Raw genomic sequence first — 17998 nt, 5'->3', positions numbered from 1 at the left:
TGACTACTTCTCAACTTGAGAAATAATTTAGGTGTTTACAATTACGCCTATTTTCTGTTGACATCTTAATACAGTAAATATTTCTTTTTCTGAACTATTTTAAAGTGCCTATAGCAGAGGAAACTATTTCCATTGGATTAAAACAGTAACACCAAAGTAAGTGTTAGATTACTTCTAGAAAGTATTCTACTGTGGAATATCACAGCTGTTGTTAAATGTACCATAAATGAAACTGAGTGTAATTCAGATGCTTGCATTCTGTTAAATGTACTGATACTAAACCAGTAATTATATAGAGCAATGTAGCTTTTTCTTTTTATCTGTGGGGAGATTTGCAGTGTTCTGTGTTTAGATTTAGCCCTTTGACTCTCACATCAATGAAGTGTAGTATTAATTTTTGCCTTATTTTTAGTTTTCACACAGGAAATCTAGCAAATAGCCTGCTATTCAGAAGTTTATATTGTGCATGGGTGTTTTTAAGCAGTTTGTTTGGTGGGTCAGAGAATGAAGGAATGCTGCGTAGGAAAAATGTGAAATCAAAGCTGATAGCTATGTCAGTGCTTATGCCATCTCTGCAACTTTATTACCAGAAATCTCACACAATTTGACATGTTCGGAGTTTGTCTTGGTGACTCAGCAAGGGAAAAAGACTTTCAAGTGAAAAATAGAAAAAACATTTTGTCTGCAGCTTCGAGCTGTCATCAGTCTAAATTAGCAAGTAACTGTTCAGAGGAACAAAGAAATGTAATAAATCCTCAGGTTGTGGACATGGTAATATTTTCATAATCTTGACAAGGATACTTGTGGTTAAAGCTCTGTTTGTTGCACTGTTTTTCTTGTGATCCTACTTCATGTGCTCAGTTTTACTTTTTTTCCTTGAGACTCTTTTCTTGAGAGTTTTACTCTTTTTCCTTCTTTGGACATTTGTTTTCCATCTTTGTTCTACTGTTCTTCACTCATTCTGCTGCACTTGCCAAGTTTGCATTCTTAATATAGAGGTTAAAATCTTGATGTGACACCAGGATCTTTTAGGTTGATTTGATCTATGATGCAGGAATATACTCTTTAAATATTGCATGATGTAAAACTTGAATCTATACTGTACTGAAACTGCAGATTTAAAGTGTTTAAATAATCTACTGCCTGATGAGAAGCTTCATGTGCTTCCTCTAAGGTCCTCTGCCTCTGGGATGTTTGTCTTCACAGACATTGCACGTAGGAAAATCTGGCAGCTTTCAGTCAGCCATGACTCTAGCTCTACTGAGCTCTCATGATGGGCTGTCTTCAATTTGACATCTCCCGTACCTTACTGACAGTTTGATTTCAATGAAATACCAGAAGATGTTCTTAGGAAGCTCTCCTAGAGGTTTTGTATCTTTATTTTTTCCTTTCATGTTTTATAATATTGCTAAAGATGGTGTTCTAGAAGTATTGCTCTTCTGAAGTTTGACTCCTGCATCTTTTTTGTTACCTGTATATATTTATTTTTTTTTTGGTATGCACTTCATTCCTTCTCCACGTCTTTTTGACATTCTGAGCAGATTCCATGTGACTTTCCTTTTGGTACTGACTTGTCTTGGAGTGATGTCATCTATAGGCAGTAGCTGAGCAGCCTTTTCTGTGCTGTCTTCTTGCTGAATTAACGAGAATCTGTTATTCCTTATGCCTGGTATGTCTGTCACCTCGAGTGACAGACTTAAATGCAGTTCTCCATCCTCCTGTTCTCTACTTATCTCCTTGAACAGTGGACAACAGCATTGCTAACTTTTTTTTTCCTTATGCAGTAATTGGTTGGTCATTGACTTGGACCTCTTCAATTATAGTCTGAGTTTTCTTGTCTGCACACTTTCTACATGGTATCTGTAAAATTCAGCCTTTTCTGGCCAAACAAACAGAAACTGCAATATCATGCAGTTCTTATCTTGTGCCTTGATTGGCGCTTACTTATGGTCTTGCATGGGTTCTACAGGAGAGGTCAAACTTGTCAAGAATTTTTGGAAGGGCATTTGTCCTCTCCTCTTCCTTTTGCCTTTTCATCCTCTGTTGTCCTCTGCTGTGTTCTGCTTCTGAATGGGGTCATAATCTGCCTGTTTTTCTTAGTTTTCAGATTGCTGAAGGATTATTTGGTCTATTACGATCAAGAAAATGTTGCTATTGGCTTCATCACCTACTTGTATTTTTTAAAAAGCACTTTCTCTATCCATAAATGTTTGCAAAGCTACTTCATTATTTTCTTTTAAATTTCTTACCATCCCCTGTCCCATTGAAAGTTATTAACTATGGTGCCTTTAAACACTGTAAACACACGTGAGATGTTGGTGCTGTCCTATGAGATAAGAGTATTGCCTCATTCTTATGTGTGTGTCTCTCCATCTGATATTTGTTTCTGGGTAGGGTTTTAAGCTGTTTATCGAGGAAGCTTCTTTTCTGTTTCATGTTTATGTCTTGCGTGCTGAGGGATTGCTCTACCAATCGTAGACCTTGCTGGTCTATGATCAACAGCTTTTAACTCTAATAATAGGAGTACTGGTGATTTGGAAGAAAAGCAACTTCATGAATATGGCTATTAACTGGGGGCATAAGATCTGCTGCAGATCTTCTATTCATGTCATGTGTTTTATATGTTAATCGTTAAAAGGACCATTTTGGATTTATTTCTGTGTTCAGTTATGCCTTTTTACTATTACATTAAATGTTTGTATAACTAAAGAAGAGTTGCTATGTAATGGATACCCCCCTCTATATCTGGGTTCTCACTAGCTTTGGAGAAAAACTAAAAATAACATCTTCTGTCTTTAAATCTTCTTATTTTCTGGTTTGCAGAATTAAAAGAAATTGTATTTATCATCCAGAGTCAAAGTAATTCTTTTCATTCCAAGAGAGCAGAAGATCTGAAAAGAGATATTTTAAAACAGGCTGCAGATCTTGGAAAGGTATGTTTAGATAATACAGTTTGCACCTTGTTATGCATGCTTTTACTGCATTTTACTGAAAATATTGCTTTCTGTTGTGCCTTTCTTTAATTCCTTTTGTTAACTGTCTTCTGTGTGCTTGTAAGAAAACTGTTTCAGTTTGTTTTTACTGACTGTATGCTGATTTATCACTAAATAATTTTAATTTGAACTGTTGACCTTTTTGTATAACAGCTTTTTTTGTTTTGATGGCATTTAATGAATGCGATTTTCTGATATGACTGTAGTGTGTTTAAAAGAAAGGTGCTTTCTTTATGAAATGAAAAACATAATAATTTAAGCAATGGAATAATTTTAGGCGAGTACTTCATTTTGTTAGACCTGTTAAAACTTAAATGGCTTCAAACTGTCAGAGGGAAGATTAGGGTTAAACATGAGGGAATAATTCTTCCCTATAAGGGTGGTGGGACACTGGAAGAGGTTTCACAGAGAATTTGTTGCTGCCACATCTCTGGCAGTGTTCAAGGCCAGGTCGGATGGGGCTTGGAGCAACCTGCTCTAGTGGAAGGTGTCCGTGCCTGTGGCAGGGGTTTGGAACTGGATGAGCTTTAAGTTCCCTTCCAGCCCAAACCATTTTAGGATTCTGTGATTCTATGAAGATGCTGCAATGTAGGTTTTGTCAGAATTTCACTGCACAGCCGTAGCACTGTGGCAATGGAAGAGCATGTGTGTGGACATGATCAGGGGACTGGAGCACCTCCCATATGAAGACAGGCTGAGAAAGTTGAGGCTGTTCTGCCTGGAGAAGAGAAGGCTGCGTGGAGACCTCATAGCAGCCTTCCAGTATCTGAAGAGGGGCTATAGGGATGCTGGGGATGGACTCTTCATTAGGGACTGTAGTGACAGGACAAGGGGTGACGGGTTCAAACTTAAACAGGGGAAGTTTAGATTGGATATAAGGAAGAAGTTCTTTACTGTGAGGGTGGTGAGGCACTGGAATAGGTTGCCCAGGGAAGCTGTGAATGCTCCATCCCTGGTGGTGTTCAAGGCCAGGTTGGGCAGAGGCTTGGGTGAGATGGTAGGGGGGTTGGAACTAGATGATCTTAAGGTCCTTTCCAACCCTAACTATTCTATGATTTTTATGGCATTGAAATCCTAACACAGGATTCCCTGCATCCTACAGCAACAGTCTTTCACACCTTACTTGCTTACATCTGTACTGGCTCCCTCCCTGGTTCGGTACCTTCCCTGACTACTTGTTCCTCTGCCATCCCCACTGGAGACTGCACACTCTGCCTCTTACCTGCTGGGTGGGCCATGCTAGCCTGCTAGCTGCTTGGAGTTATGCAATTCTGATTTTGACTTAACATTAATATATTTTATTTGTGAAACTTTATTCTAGAGAGAGATTATAAAGAGGCTTAGATTGGAAGTCATAATTGAAAGTTACATGTATGTAAGCAATGTTTTATTTTCTTTGTCTTTAGTAATAAAAAAGCAAGAGGGGCATACATCCCTTGATATGAAATAGCTTGCTGTGAGGTTATTGGACCCATTTTTCAATTCCAGATTCTTTGTTGCAAAGTATGTGGTCTGATTTAGATTGCCTTATATATCTTGGTCTTGGAATGCCTAAATCAGATTCCTGGATGTTTTAGGCTGCATTTATCCAAGCTTGTAAAACCTTTTGTAATTAAATCTATTCTAAATGCAATTTTTAATCCTTTAATCAAATCAGTCATGTGAACAGCCTTTGTTCTGTGGAGTTCTGCTCTGAATTTCAGAGTCATCTTTGGGATTGAGACAAGTGTTCAGATACAACGTTCGCAGAGAGGATTATGACTTCAGTTGTTAAAAACAAAGATTTTAGTTGAGCGCCCTAATTGGTGTTGCAGAATATGAATTAGGAAAAGATCAGTAAGTGGAAGTATAAATAGTTCCAGTGAGGCAGGAGTACAGTCATGTTTTATGGGAGAGGGGTAAAATCTTTTTTGTAATTGAAGAGTTGTACCTGTGAGTACTTCTGCCTTGAGCAAACTGAACTTGGTTTTTAAAAAACCTGAATGCTGAAATAGTGATTCTTTTCTGTAAGCGGCGAGGAGAAGCAGACAGGCCAACCCAATATGGGTGATAAGCAACTTCTGATTTATTTGTGGCGCAGTTCACACATATATAGGAAAACTCCTTCGTGGCATAACAGTATTGGTTAGCCCCACACAGCTTCCTCCACATTCTCCTCCCAGGTCCAGTCTCCCGCCACCTGTGGGGGCCACCCCCTGCCTTGCTTGCACAGTCCTCCAGAACTCTATGGTCCTGCTCTTAGAGTCATTCTGCAACACTTTTCCAATATCAAAAAGTACCTGTTGAACAATATTCAAAGCATCTCAGAGAAGCAGTGCTGGAAGTACAGCATACCAAAAATCTCATACCTGACCAGGGAAAAGTCATCAATGTACAGGAAAAAAATGAGCGTAGCCAGCATGTACTTGGTATGTCTTGTTTATGTCAACACGCAGTTCCACTGCTGGCCACTGTGGGGTATGACCCAGTAGTACTGGTTTTGGAGAAGAGACACAAGATCTCTGAAATCCTGCACATCAACATTAGAAATTCATATGGAATACATATGGAATTATTACTTTCAGACAAAGGAATTTAAATCTGTATGTTTTAAAGGACAACTGTTGTATAGAAACTAAGGACTGGATCAACTGAATCGTCAGGTTCACTTGCTTGTTGTTACAGGACCAAACTATAGATGTTTATAGCAAATTAGTGCTATCCATTATGGAGTTAAAAACTAAACCCAAAACCAACCAACAAACCAAGAATGTAATAATAAGATGTTAAGACTGATACCATGGAGTACTGGAAAGTTAAATGAGCATCACATACTTCCATATGAAAAATAGATGATGTGAAGTGTGACCTCTGTTTTATGGAAGTGTTGTAATTATAATTTGCAGTATTGTTACTATTAGGCTTACTTTGTTTTGAATAAAATTCCGTACTTTGTGTCATCTCCACAAATTTAAACTATCCCTGCATATAAAGGGTATATTGCTCTTTTGTGAGTTCAAGGACTGTTACTGTAGTGACTATTAATACTAGTTTAAAAGAAACAGAGTCAGAAGTATGAACTGTACATAGAAAACCACTGTATTATGTTGAGTAAATATTTGCTTCAGATAACATATTCATTACTTTTTCTTAATATTGTTTCTTTATCAATCTCCCAGTTTCCAGTTTGGCTGATGGATGACATATGTTAGGAGTGTCCTATAGCTGTTAATTTAAGTGGCCAGTGTATGAAGTTCACATTTCCCTTATCTATATTAACATCTGCATTTGTTTTCTGATGCATTACTTATTCTCCTTGCATACATTGCCTGATATCAGCATGTTCTTGGTAATTTTCTTTCTTGTTGAGTTCATAGTTTGTCTTCATAATGCTTAATTTCTTCTGAGATTTGCATTTGAAAATGCAGCTGCTCACTTTTGGGGCTTCAGTGTTTGGGTGCTCCACTTCTGAAATGCTTCTGAACTCTGATCTGTTGAAGGGTGGTGTATCTTTAAGTTCTAAAAATCAAACCTTCTGAAAGCATTTCAGGAAAAATGTACAAAATTAGTATTTAGTTTTGAGCATGTATTTCAGGGTGATAGTCTTGGATCTCTTTAAGGTTATCTTGCAGGACTTCACAGGTTTTACAGACTTCTTATCTTTGCTTTCCTTCAGCCATTTTCTTGGCTTTCTGACTTGTTTGATCTCCGACTTTCTGATATGCTCTTACTTCTCATTCTGCAAAGGTACCAGAATCCTTTTGACAATTACTAGGCTTTATTATTAGCAAAATTGATGTCTAGCCCATTAACTGTTGAACCTGTGAGTTACCTATGGTGTAATGCTAGAAGGTGAATAAGATCATCTTCCTGTAATAGATACTCAGTAGATTTGAAGGAATATGCAAAAGTTGGCTATTTCAGCACTAATGAGATCTTTTAAATGCTTTAGCAGTGATGAATAGGCTCCTCTTGGCCCTATCTTACACATCATACACTGCTGTTATATAGCTGCTTTCCCCTAGTCAAATGTGGTAATTGCATTGATTTTTTAATGGAGATAATGGGACCTGTCACCTCACAGATATGGCTTCTCATGTCAGGGCAAAATATATACATGATATTGGGAAGTTTAAAGTGCTTTAGGCAGAGGTGCTCCTCTCAGCCTCTTCTGCAGCAATCTCTGCATACATAGTAGGATCTGAATAAAACCATTTCACTAAGGTGTATTTTTATTAGAATAGTATAAGAAATTGATCTGAAGTTTCCTCTTCCATTGTGGCTGCTGTGTATTATGCTAAAATTGCTCAGTCATCTTTGAATAGAGTGCCATATTCACTGCTGTCATGTATACGTGAGACTAGAATTTCTAAATCATCAGTTTTAAACCCTTAAAATCAGTACCTGTTGACATTTTAATATGTTCTTGTAAATTCTCCTGATCATTTATGCTAGTATTTCAAATACATCTACTTGTCGTGGTTTAAACCCAGCCAGACAGCTGGGTTTAAACCACTCACTCCCCCCCTTCTTGCCCTCCCCCTACTCCCAGAGAGATGGAGTATCGAAAAAAATGCAAATCCCCCCGGGTTGAGATAAGAGCAGTTTAGTAACTAAGGTATAACACAAATCACTACTGCTACCACCAATGATAATAATGATAAAGGAAATAAGGGAAGAGAATACAACACCTCACCACCAGCCGACCGATAACTTGTTGTCGTCGTGTCGTCCCCCCCCCCCCCCCCCCCAGCCTGACCAAGCACCAACCAATAACCTCCTCCAACCCTGCAGTCTCCCAGCCCTTCCGGGTAGCTCCTAGTTACATCCTGGGCATGATGTGCTGTGGTATGGAATACCTGTTTGGTCAGTTTGGGTCAGGTGTCCTGTCTCTGCTTCCTCCCTGCTTCCCCTCCTCCCTGGCAGAGCATGAGGCTGGCAAAGTCCTTGGCCAAACCAAAACATCATTGTTATCAGCTCTGTTCCCAGGCCGAAAGTCAAAACACAGCACTGCACCAGCTACCAAGAAGGAGAAAAATGACTGCTACTGCTGAACCCAGGACACTACTGAATTTCTTACTTGTGGAAGTTTTTTTTTCTCCTTTTCTCTCCTTCTTCCTTCTCTTCTCCCTTTTTTCTTCCTTAGAAAACTTACTTTAAATTTACTTGGTAAGAGACTGTTGGGGGGAAAGGGACCTGCTGCCCCATCTGTCAGATTAAGTTAGCTAGGAAGGTGACTGCTTCAAACTTGGTATCAGTGAAAGACACTCGTGATTTATTTGTCTGTTAATATGAAAATCTACTAAAAGATGGAAATACTTAAAACTTTCTATGAGGCTAAGAATTTTTGTGGATAATTGCAATAAATTGAAGGATAATGAGCTTATATTGTTTCCATAGACTAAAGAAAGAGAAGAGCAAAGGACAGGTAAACCATTGTCTGTGTGAGTGTATGATACACAGAATTTGGAACCATCCAGCATTAGAATAGATGCTATAGATTTTGAAAAGACAGTTTTCTAATAATACAGGAATCAACAGAGCCCCATAAATAGCTACATTTCATTGTTTGAAATCATGTAATAAAATCATAGACTGATTTGGGTTGCAAGGGACCTTAAAGATCATCTAGTTCTAAACCCCTGCCACACCTTCCACTAGACCAGGTTGCTCAAAGCCCGTCCTACCTGGCCTTGAACACTGCCAGAGATGGGACATCCGCAACTTCTTTGGGCAACCTGTTCCAGTGCCTCACCACTCTCATGTAAAGAACTTCTTCCTTATATCTAATCTAAATTTGCCCTCTTCTAGTTTAAAGCTGTGAATTTGTTGGTTTAAGTTTTCATTGAGAAAGATTTTGCTTTTAAGTAAAAACTTACTTTACACACTGATGTTACCAGCCACAGTACTAAAATCCTATCTTAAACACATTCTAAATAAATAATCTTATTCAAATCAGTTTGCAACATAAGTATTATGGCTCACCATCAGTGCTTACTTTCAAGAATAATAGCTGTGTACTGTATACCATGTGTCTTGTCTTTTGTATGATTGCTTTTTTTTTAGAATTCTTATAAACTGAGCTGTGAGGACAGTATTCCTCACTGCTTTTTATCCACGCAAGTGACGAGCAAACAAATGGCACTGCTGCAGTATATTGTTGTCTTTCTTGACTACTGTCTCATTATATGTATCTCCGGTAGCATTTATTGTAATAAGCACTCAAAGCTTTTCCATATTTTTCCACATCTTTTTGTCTTGTTACAAAATATAACAATTACAGGTTTTGGAGACAGAAGTACATAGTAGTAGAAGGCTTTCTTTTTGATGATAAAATAAGTTACTCTGTAAGGATTAATATTCCAGCTAACTGCCTAAAAAGTCACTTCTGATACAAATACTGTAATTCTTACCAGGCCATGAGTGGTTGGATCTAGCATGCAAGCATGCAGGAGACAGGACATTGGTTGTGTTTTCAAGTATATTTTCTGTCAGCGAAGTTGTGTTCTGAGGATTTGAATATAATGCACCATAGGAAAAAGGAATAAAATTACTTCCTGTTCATGAAGACTCTGACAGTTCTTTTGCCTCTGAAGTTATAGTCAAGAACACTTCAAATCACTTTCTTAAGCTGCAGTTATTCCCTCCATGTGATTGGATAAATGCTTCTATCTTTTCTTTAATGTAAGATTATTTGAGAACAGGCTTGCACACAGCATCTTGCTCTTGATTTAAGAAAGCTCAGTACTGCTATGGCCATTCCCTCAACCCTTTGAAACTGCATATAGTACATTAGGAAAATTTGTTTTTTCTAAAATGGTCTTAAAAAGTGTTGAAATTGTTTTAGTTAGATTAAATTTGACTTGTGTCATATGTAAAGTTAATACGTGCAAGAGCATATGGGCTCTGTAACTGTGGAAACAATTTCAAGATAAAATAACCTGTGTATACAGTACAGGGTATGAATGCATTTTTAGGAGAGTTTATGAGATACACAGATGCAATGTGTAAGTTATTTATCACAAAGTTGACTGTCTAGCAACCCCTGAATAAGCTATACTGCACATGCCCTTTCATTCCCCAAAGCTTTTTTTCAGGTGCTTTTTGCTTTCTTCTGCCCTAGTACTGAAGTTAGAATAAATAAAACGAATAGGTCACATCAGTTCCACTAGGTTCAGAGTGAAAATGCATAAAATGAGAAAGAAAAAGCCACAGAGATCCTCTTATATTTTTGAAGAGGCTATTTTAGTTGTACAGTGTTTGTTAAGCATGTCCTTTATTAAATCAGAATTGATGCATTTGTTAGAGATGTGTGGAAGGAAAGGGAATGTGCAGGATGTAGTTTTTTCGTGTTTTAGAGGAGGTTGGGTAGAGAAAGGAAGCAGGCATATGAGAATTTCAAAAAGATACTTTGCAAGTATCAGATTAGCTCAAGAAAGAGCGCTTTTTCTTTATCATCACTCCTTTGATACGCACAAAGGAAAGACTTGGATATTTTTTGTTGAAGAGGAGATACCTGGGTGTATGGTACAGCTACTTAGATTATGTAATTTACTTCATACCTTTTTGCGTGCGCTAATGTTACTGGTATCTAATACAACTTCAGCCTTTATTGTGATACAGATATTCAATGTATTATGGTTAACTATTGTTATCTCTGTCAGGCTCCTATTGTACATGAAATACATGGCCACATACAAATACTGCATAACTGCAGTGTTTGTATGCTTGTAAAAACAAATGTTCTTGTAAAGACAGAAGTTTATGCTTTTGTCTTCCTATCTGCAATCTTGTAAACAAACATATTTTTATGCTTTTACCATGAAGTGGTACATTTTATTGAAATACCAGATGTTGAGCATACTGTTACTTAAGATTTGCCACTTCCACTAAAATCCTCTGGATGCCTTTGGTTTTACAGTAAATTGAAACTAACCAGAAACATACTTGATAGATTGCTTGAACTAGAACCATAAAGCAGAATTGCTAAAATTTTAGATGCAGGTGAATATCCTGTTCCAAGTTAGAGTTTTGGAATTGTTTCTTTTCAGTGTGGATCATTCACAAAGCATAAGTAATTTTGAAACCAGTAAATTGTTATTTTTTGATTGGGTTGATGCACTTCTCAGAGACAGTTATTCTTTAGAGCAGTAGAAAGGTTTTCTTTAGTCTATCCCACTTTTAACATGTATTATAAATCATAAATTTATAAATTAAAAATTTGGTTTATTAGCGGGCCATGTTAAAAGGGTGTTTTTTTAACTACCCCAGAATGATAGCTTGCTGCTAGACATCAGGATCTGCCACATCAGGGAGATTTTTAAATCCAAAAAGAGCAAAGAAGTGTATGAAAAGCTTTTTACTCTGTAGGAAGCCTCTTTGATTTTTCAGGAAGAAAAAATGCTAACTCCTCATTTTGATTTTTGCGTGAACCCATGGGGTTTTGTCATGATGTTACTGTGACAGGTCAAAGCTGAGTTCAGCAAAGTAAAGAGTATTGGAACTCTCACACAAGCTCTGTGTAATGTGATTGTCCAATGGAAGCTTCTGTAGAATACCCTACATTATTTGTAAGTTTTTCTTTACAGTATGGGATTTTATGATATGGAGAAGAAATGCGTATGCTGTATTGCTTAGTTGTTTACAGGGACCTATACAAAACATTTAACTTGAAGTGTATTAGCTTTATATCTAATAGAGAATTAAGGAATCATGAATTGGAAGAAGCACTTTCCCTAAACTGCAGGCCACCGTTGTTTCATCTCATCCAAAGTCACCTCTTCTGCAGGGCTGCTTGCTGGTAAAAAAACAATGAAGAACTAAGTAATCATTCCAGAATAAATTTTTTAGATTAGTTGGTGTTTAGGGAAAAAAGAGTACATACAATTCAAGTTTAATGGGAATATTTTTATTTTTCTTAAAGGAATTACCTACAGTTCTGCTTATTCATCAGATGAACGGGCATGAAGGTGCATGGACAATATTACCCTTAATGAGAGAGTAAGTCTAGCAAATGCCAGTTATTATCAGAAGGTTTTTGCAACCAAGAAAATAAATGTTAATTACTCAGACCTCTTTTTTTCATAAGCAGAGTTTTTGAATGAGAATTGAATTCTTCATTTGCTTACCCCTGTTTTGGTTTTCCAAAGCAATTTTCTGTTAAATTTCATTACATCATAGGAAGCTATTTTAAATGAAAAAACAAAAATAATATAATGTAACTGAACAACTACGTTCAAATCAGTGTGGGTTTTTAAGTAATTAGGGAAGTAAACTAGTCAAAAGAAATACCATTTTTAAAATATTTATTTTCCTGTGTGGTCCCCAGTTCTCACAGAACGTAGTGTGAGGTATTTCAGAACTTTTGACCTTTCAGATTATGTGGCTGAATGAAGTGAATAAATATTTTTTCTTTTAAAAATAGATAATAATACCTATTTGGTGATTCTATCTTTTACTGCTTGCAGTATTTTTAAGAGGTAGTATTGCCTCTGTAGTGAAAAGGTGTAGGTTTCGAGATCTAAAAAGAAACTTATAGGGCCTGTTTTCATCTTAGTATAGGCAGAGAAGACAGATAGTCTCAAATATCTTTTCTTCTTAGTTTATGCAGGTGACTCCAAGGAAAACGTGCTCCATTTACATGGTAGTGTGTAGTAAACTGTCAGAAAACAATGATTCTTGTTTCAGAAAGTTCTTAAACTCCACAGTGCTGAAGGCTATCCTTTGCCTAAAACTTGCATTTGAAATTGATGCCAGAGGCTTTAGAGCCTCTTGAGGTTTAATTTAGAGTTACTCAGAAGGTGTTTCTGGTTCTGTTTGAGGTTTTTGCATCAGAGTGGTTGCAGGATAGGATGCTTTTCCATCTACTTTTTGTTGCTTTTTGTGTGTTTAGAAACATTAAAGTGGTGCTTGTATAGTATCTTCAAGAAATATGTAAACTGTGAAAGGAAGGAAAAGGAGAATTCATGTAAATTGAAAAACTGAAAAGATTATGTTCCAACTATCAATCATCTTTGGTTTTCCTTCTAAACTCCTGTTTCAATGACCTAGTAGTTTGTCTTCTGAATTATTTATGTCTTAGTGACAGGATTTACAGTTACAGTTCTTACAAGCTAGCAAAATTCAGAAGCAAAAATAGAAATGCTCATTTGTGTGATAAAGCAGAAGAAATAGATTTAGGAATCAGAAGAGGAATCTTAAGTAGAGATTTCCACCTTGAGAATTCTGGAATATGAAGTTCCTTGTGTCTACTGTTTTTCTTATCACTTTTGGCAGAATGAAGACATGCAGTAGTTTAGAAGTATGTTGATGTTGTGAGACTTGTACTATTTTCTCAGTGGACAGAAGAGGAGGAAGGGAGATCAGCTCATTCTGCAGCAACTGATGGTGCTCAGAATTGTGAATTAAGATGCATTCTTGTCTGAAAACTGCTTTCAGAGAGTGGCTTTCCTCAGTTCTGTAGTTGTCAGCATTTTTAAGGAGACCTCTGAACAGTTAAGACAGTTCTTAAGTCTTACTTCTTGGACACATGTTAACTTGGATGAAACACTCTATTTCAGAATTTGTATTAATAAAAACGTTGATGGATGTCTTACAATACAGTACCCTTACTGTCTCCAGAAGGCCCACTACATTTCTTCTCAGTAACCATGTTCATTAAGCAGAGAAGAAGTCCATTTTTAAAAATTACTAACCTAAAACTATTTTTTATGCGAGTACCTCCAGTGACTCCTTGCAATCTGAACTCCAAAGTTGTGTGATATAAGGTCTACGTAAGACTCTCTGCCGGCCTTAAATACTTAGCCTTGAAAATTCCTCTGTTTGTCCAACAGTAGCTAGAGGGACAGATCATTCTTTTTGTAAACTTGTATCTGCTGTATTAGCAAGATGCAGTAATCGTTTTTGTCAGGGTCATTCTAGTGCTTTTTCCTTGGCCTTCACCCACCTGCTTTTATGTAAATCCAGATATTTCTCTCCTGAGCTCTACCTGAGCAGAAAAGTGTGAAAGAGAAGCCTTCATCTTCACAGGGCACTGAATACTGTACATGTGTAAAAACGTGATGCTCTTTCTGTACTTGTTTGGCAAGTTTTAGAACGAACAGCTAGGAATTCTCATTCCCAGCTGATCATAGCTTGTTTGCTTGCCTGAATGGGAAAGAGTTGCCCAGATTTCAGTGTTGAGTACAAATGCCATCTCTTCAAACATCTCTCCTTCCTTCTTCCCCCAGCTCTTATTGCTGAGCATGATTTCAAATGGTATATCAGCTACTATAAAGAAAATTAACTCTATCGTAGTCAAAACCAGACTGGAATAGGACTTGGAATCATAGAATTGTTTAGGTTTGAAAAGTCCTTTAAGATCATAGAGTCCAACCATTAACCTAACACTGCCATGTCCACTACTAAATCATGTCACTAAGGGCCACATGTACATGTCTTCTAAGTACATCCAGGGACAGTGGTTCCACCGCTTCCCTCGGCAACCTTTTCCAGTGCTTGATAACTCTTTTGGTGAAGCAATTTTTCCTAATATCCAATAAACCTCCCCTGGTGCAGCTTGTGGCCATTTCTTCTTGTCCTCTCACTTGTTAGATGCGAGAAGAGACTGACCCCCACCTCACTACAGCCTCTTTTCAGGTAGATAGAGAGAGTGATAAAATCTCCCCCTGAGCCTTCTCTTCTCTAGACTAAATGACCCACGGTTCCCTCAGCTGCTCCTCATCACACCTGTGCTCCAGACACTTTTGCAGCTTCACTGCCCTTCTCTGGACCTGCTCCAGCACCTCAGTGTCTCTCTTGTAGTGAGTGAGGAGCCCAGAACTGAACACAGGATTCAAGGTGCAGCCTCACCAGTGCCCAGTACAGGGGAATGATCACTGCCCTAGTCCCACTGGCCGCACTATTGCTAGTACTTGTCCCAGATGAAAAAAAGACTGATCTATTTTAGCACCTGGCAATCACCTAGTCCTTCTAGTATGTAATTAGGAGACCTGCGGAGGAAGGTACCACATGTTCTAGCATAAGTATTTCTCAGATAGTAGGTTTGGGTTTTTTGTTGTTTGTTTTTTTTTTTTTCAGGCATATACCATTCCCTAAAGCATAAAGTATCCTATCACCCTGTTTTACTTATTTTTGCTGAATTACATTTCTGCTGTTTATTTTCTTGCTGGTTTTGAAAGTAGACAATGCTGGATGGGGAAAAATCTATGATGTTCATAGGTGCTAATTTCTTATTCTTCTCAGATGATTTGTTTAATTAAATCAGTGTAAAAGCTAAGTAAAGGAAACTGGACAAGTGAAGATCGGTTTGTTTGTTTTTTCCATCAGGGCATCATGAATTAATAAGGCTTTGTTTTGTTAAATAGTGGTTAAAGCTGACAGGAGTAGAGAAACAAGAAATGAGAATTTTCTGAAGGACTCAGGAATCCTATATTGAAATTAATTAACTTTGAGGAAGGTAGGGGAGTAATTCTAAAGTAGTAGTAAAAGTTTCTGTTTCTGTGTAAATGAATAATTGATTGCAAAGTACTTATATTTAGGGAATATCGGTTGAATCTGTCATCCTCTTCATAAGCTAGCACATTAATAAAATGTTAATTCCTTTTGTTAGCTTCTCTGTTACCTATGGTAGGAACTCCTCATGGATTTTCTTCTGTGAAGAAGATACAAGAATACAAGTTGCAAAGCTGCTAGAAACACTTGGAAGATTTGACAGCTCTAAGGTGAAATAAAAATTTAGATATTTAACTTCCTTTTGAATGTGTTTGAATTGATTTTTAGATGAAATGTGGAATTGCTTGAAGCACAAAATTATAAATACAGAATTTTAGGATTTCTAGTTACTAAACAGTTTCTGTGATCCAGGATTTTATAAGACTACCTGGATGGCTCAGAGCTCCAAACATTGGAAAAGATATATCCAAAAAAAACCTACAACACGGGGATATATTTCTGTTGCTGAGTCTGAGAGTGAGCAAGGTATTCTAACATAAAGCAGTATGAGCAGTATATCTAGCTGTTGAACTGTTAAAATAGAGCAAAGATTCCTGCTGTGGATAGCCTGAAAATCATATGGTGTCAGTAAAAAGATGAATATAGTCTGCTGTGTGGTCCACTCTCCACGTTTTCCTGTCTGTCATCAAGTTCTCATTATTATCAGGCAGAATGACTGATGTTAATTTGAGTAACTGACTGTTTCTGAACTGTCTTGTTAATAAGGCAGTTGTCTTTACCTGCTGGAAAAAAAAAACACCTAAAGACTCGCAGAGGAAAAGACAAATACACCAAGGAACAAAGTAAACTTGGCAATGCAACTGAAAGGTGTTACTGTGCAGAATTATCAGTGTTAAGAAAAAAAAATCAGTTCTTTGCCTGGAATAAAAGCAGCTAAAACCTCTTGTGTGGAATATGATTTGCCTCTTTATTGTTACCCTGACTGAGTATTGAACTCTGTGTCAGGTCTCACTTTAGCATTTTTACTTCTTTTGCAGGCACATGGCCTTGTGTTTTCTCACAACTCTTTTCTAAAATGGTAATGATAACTCAGAGATCCTACATTGTTTACCACTGTCTTCAAAATGGCTGACTGAATATATGCAGGCCTTTGAAATATCTATTTCTGTTTCAGAAACACCTACTTCAGTGTTTTCAGAATAGAAACATGAAATTTTTTGTTCTAGATGCTGCTTTTATGCAGGTTGTAATCTCTCTTTGCATTGCATATGAATTCTATTACAATAACAAATTATGTTCCAACCTGCATACATAGTTAATTGTCATCTTAGTGTAACAGCCCATAACTGATTCCGATAACAGCCTGTATGAAGTAGTAGTTCATCTGTCAAAAAAGTGAAGACGAGTTAGACCAGAATGGGTACATTCATTATTCATTTTAAAATGTTATCAATCTGCATAGTAGAATTGTGGTATTCATTGATCACCATAAAAAGTCTACAGTGGGGCATGTGAATAGTTGATGAATCTGCAGCTTTTCTATCTGGATATATAGAGATTAGTAACAGAACTATTGAGACTGTTATGAATGTAATATTTTGAGTGAAAGCATGATAAGAGGCCATGAAGAAATATTTAGAGAATGACCTGCTTTGACAGCCAAGGACATTATTGACTGCAGTAAAACTGAAGAACAGTGAGGAATGCCTGATTTACATAAAGACCTCAAGGCAAGCACTCACGTGGTGAGTTATATCTGAACATAAGGGAACACTTTTTTTACCATGGGGGCAACCGAGCATTGTCACAGGTTGCCCAAAGAGGTTTTACAGTCTCTATCCTTGGAGATAACTCACAAGCCTTGTGGACATGGTCTGGGGCAGCCTGCTGGATAGGTGGCCCTGGTTGAACAGGGGAGGTTAGACCAGATGATCCCCAGAGGTCCCTTCCAACCTCAGCCCCACTGTGATTCTATGTTTCAACAGCAGATGGATTCAGCCTGTGCTTTCATAATGGAGAACAGCAGCAAGGTTAAACCAAATTGTATGTGCCACTCCCTGTCACCCTAACAGGGTGATAGACTACAGCCACAAAGATATCTAGAATGAGTAAACCAAGCTGATGGTCAGTAATGACTTAGTAGCTGTTGATAACTGATGGGTATACAAGATCTGTCTAAAGAACAGTTAGACTTTGAGAATTGTAAGAATTCATGAGATGTTGTAGCAAGATGCAGTGAGAATTTGACAGGTGATATCTCCTGCCCTCTGCATCAGACACAAGTCTTGAACAAATTAATTCAGTGCACTGTCTTGGTATGTGTGAGTAAGTAAATACAAAAGAGAGTTGTAAAATCAGCTTGATGAGAAGTTAGGTGAAGTCACCTCTGCCCTCTCTGAGATCCGTTTTGAGTTTTGTTGCATCACATTCCTTCAGCTATTAGTTCAAAGTTTTCTAAAGACTTTGGAGTGTTCGTATTGAAGGTAGGTTATCTTTTCCATTTTTGAAACAGCGATCCAGTGCAATAAATCACATTCTTTAATACACATTTTTATATATATGCAATTTGCTTA

At 37.4% G+C, this 17998-nt stretch overlaps 1 protein-coding gene across 2 annotated transcripts in view; it reads left to right on the top strand.

Annotated features, from left to right (window-relative positions):
• The window catches only part of B3GLCT (beta 3-glucosyltransferase), a 53826-nt gene that overhangs the window by 14417 nt on the left and 21411 nt on the right, over positions 1 to 17998 (top strand). For both annotated transcript variants that reach the window (XM_062615096.1, XM_062615095.1), the window contains exons 4-6: positions 2824 to 2933; positions 11896 to 11972; positions 15583 to 15694. In XM_062615096.1, coding sequence (XP_062471080.1) covers positions 2824 to 2933; positions 11896 to 11972; positions 15583 to 15694 — 299 coding nt within the window. The remainder of the gene's footprint in view (positions 1 to 2823; positions 2934 to 11895; positions 11973 to 15582; positions 15695 to 17998) is intronic.

Source organism: Pezoporus occidentalis, unplaced genomic scaffold (assembly GCF_034315485.1).
Source record: "Pezoporus occidentalis ecotype Australia unplaced genomic scaffold, CSIRO_AGI_Poc_V1 ctg18, whole genome shotgun sequence".
In the NCBI taxonomy this organism is placed as follows: domain Eukaryota; kingdom Metazoa; phylum Chordata; class Aves; order Psittaciformes; family Psittacidae; genus Pezoporus; species Pezoporus occidentalis.
This window is presented reverse-complemented; position numbering and strand designations above follow the sequence as displayed.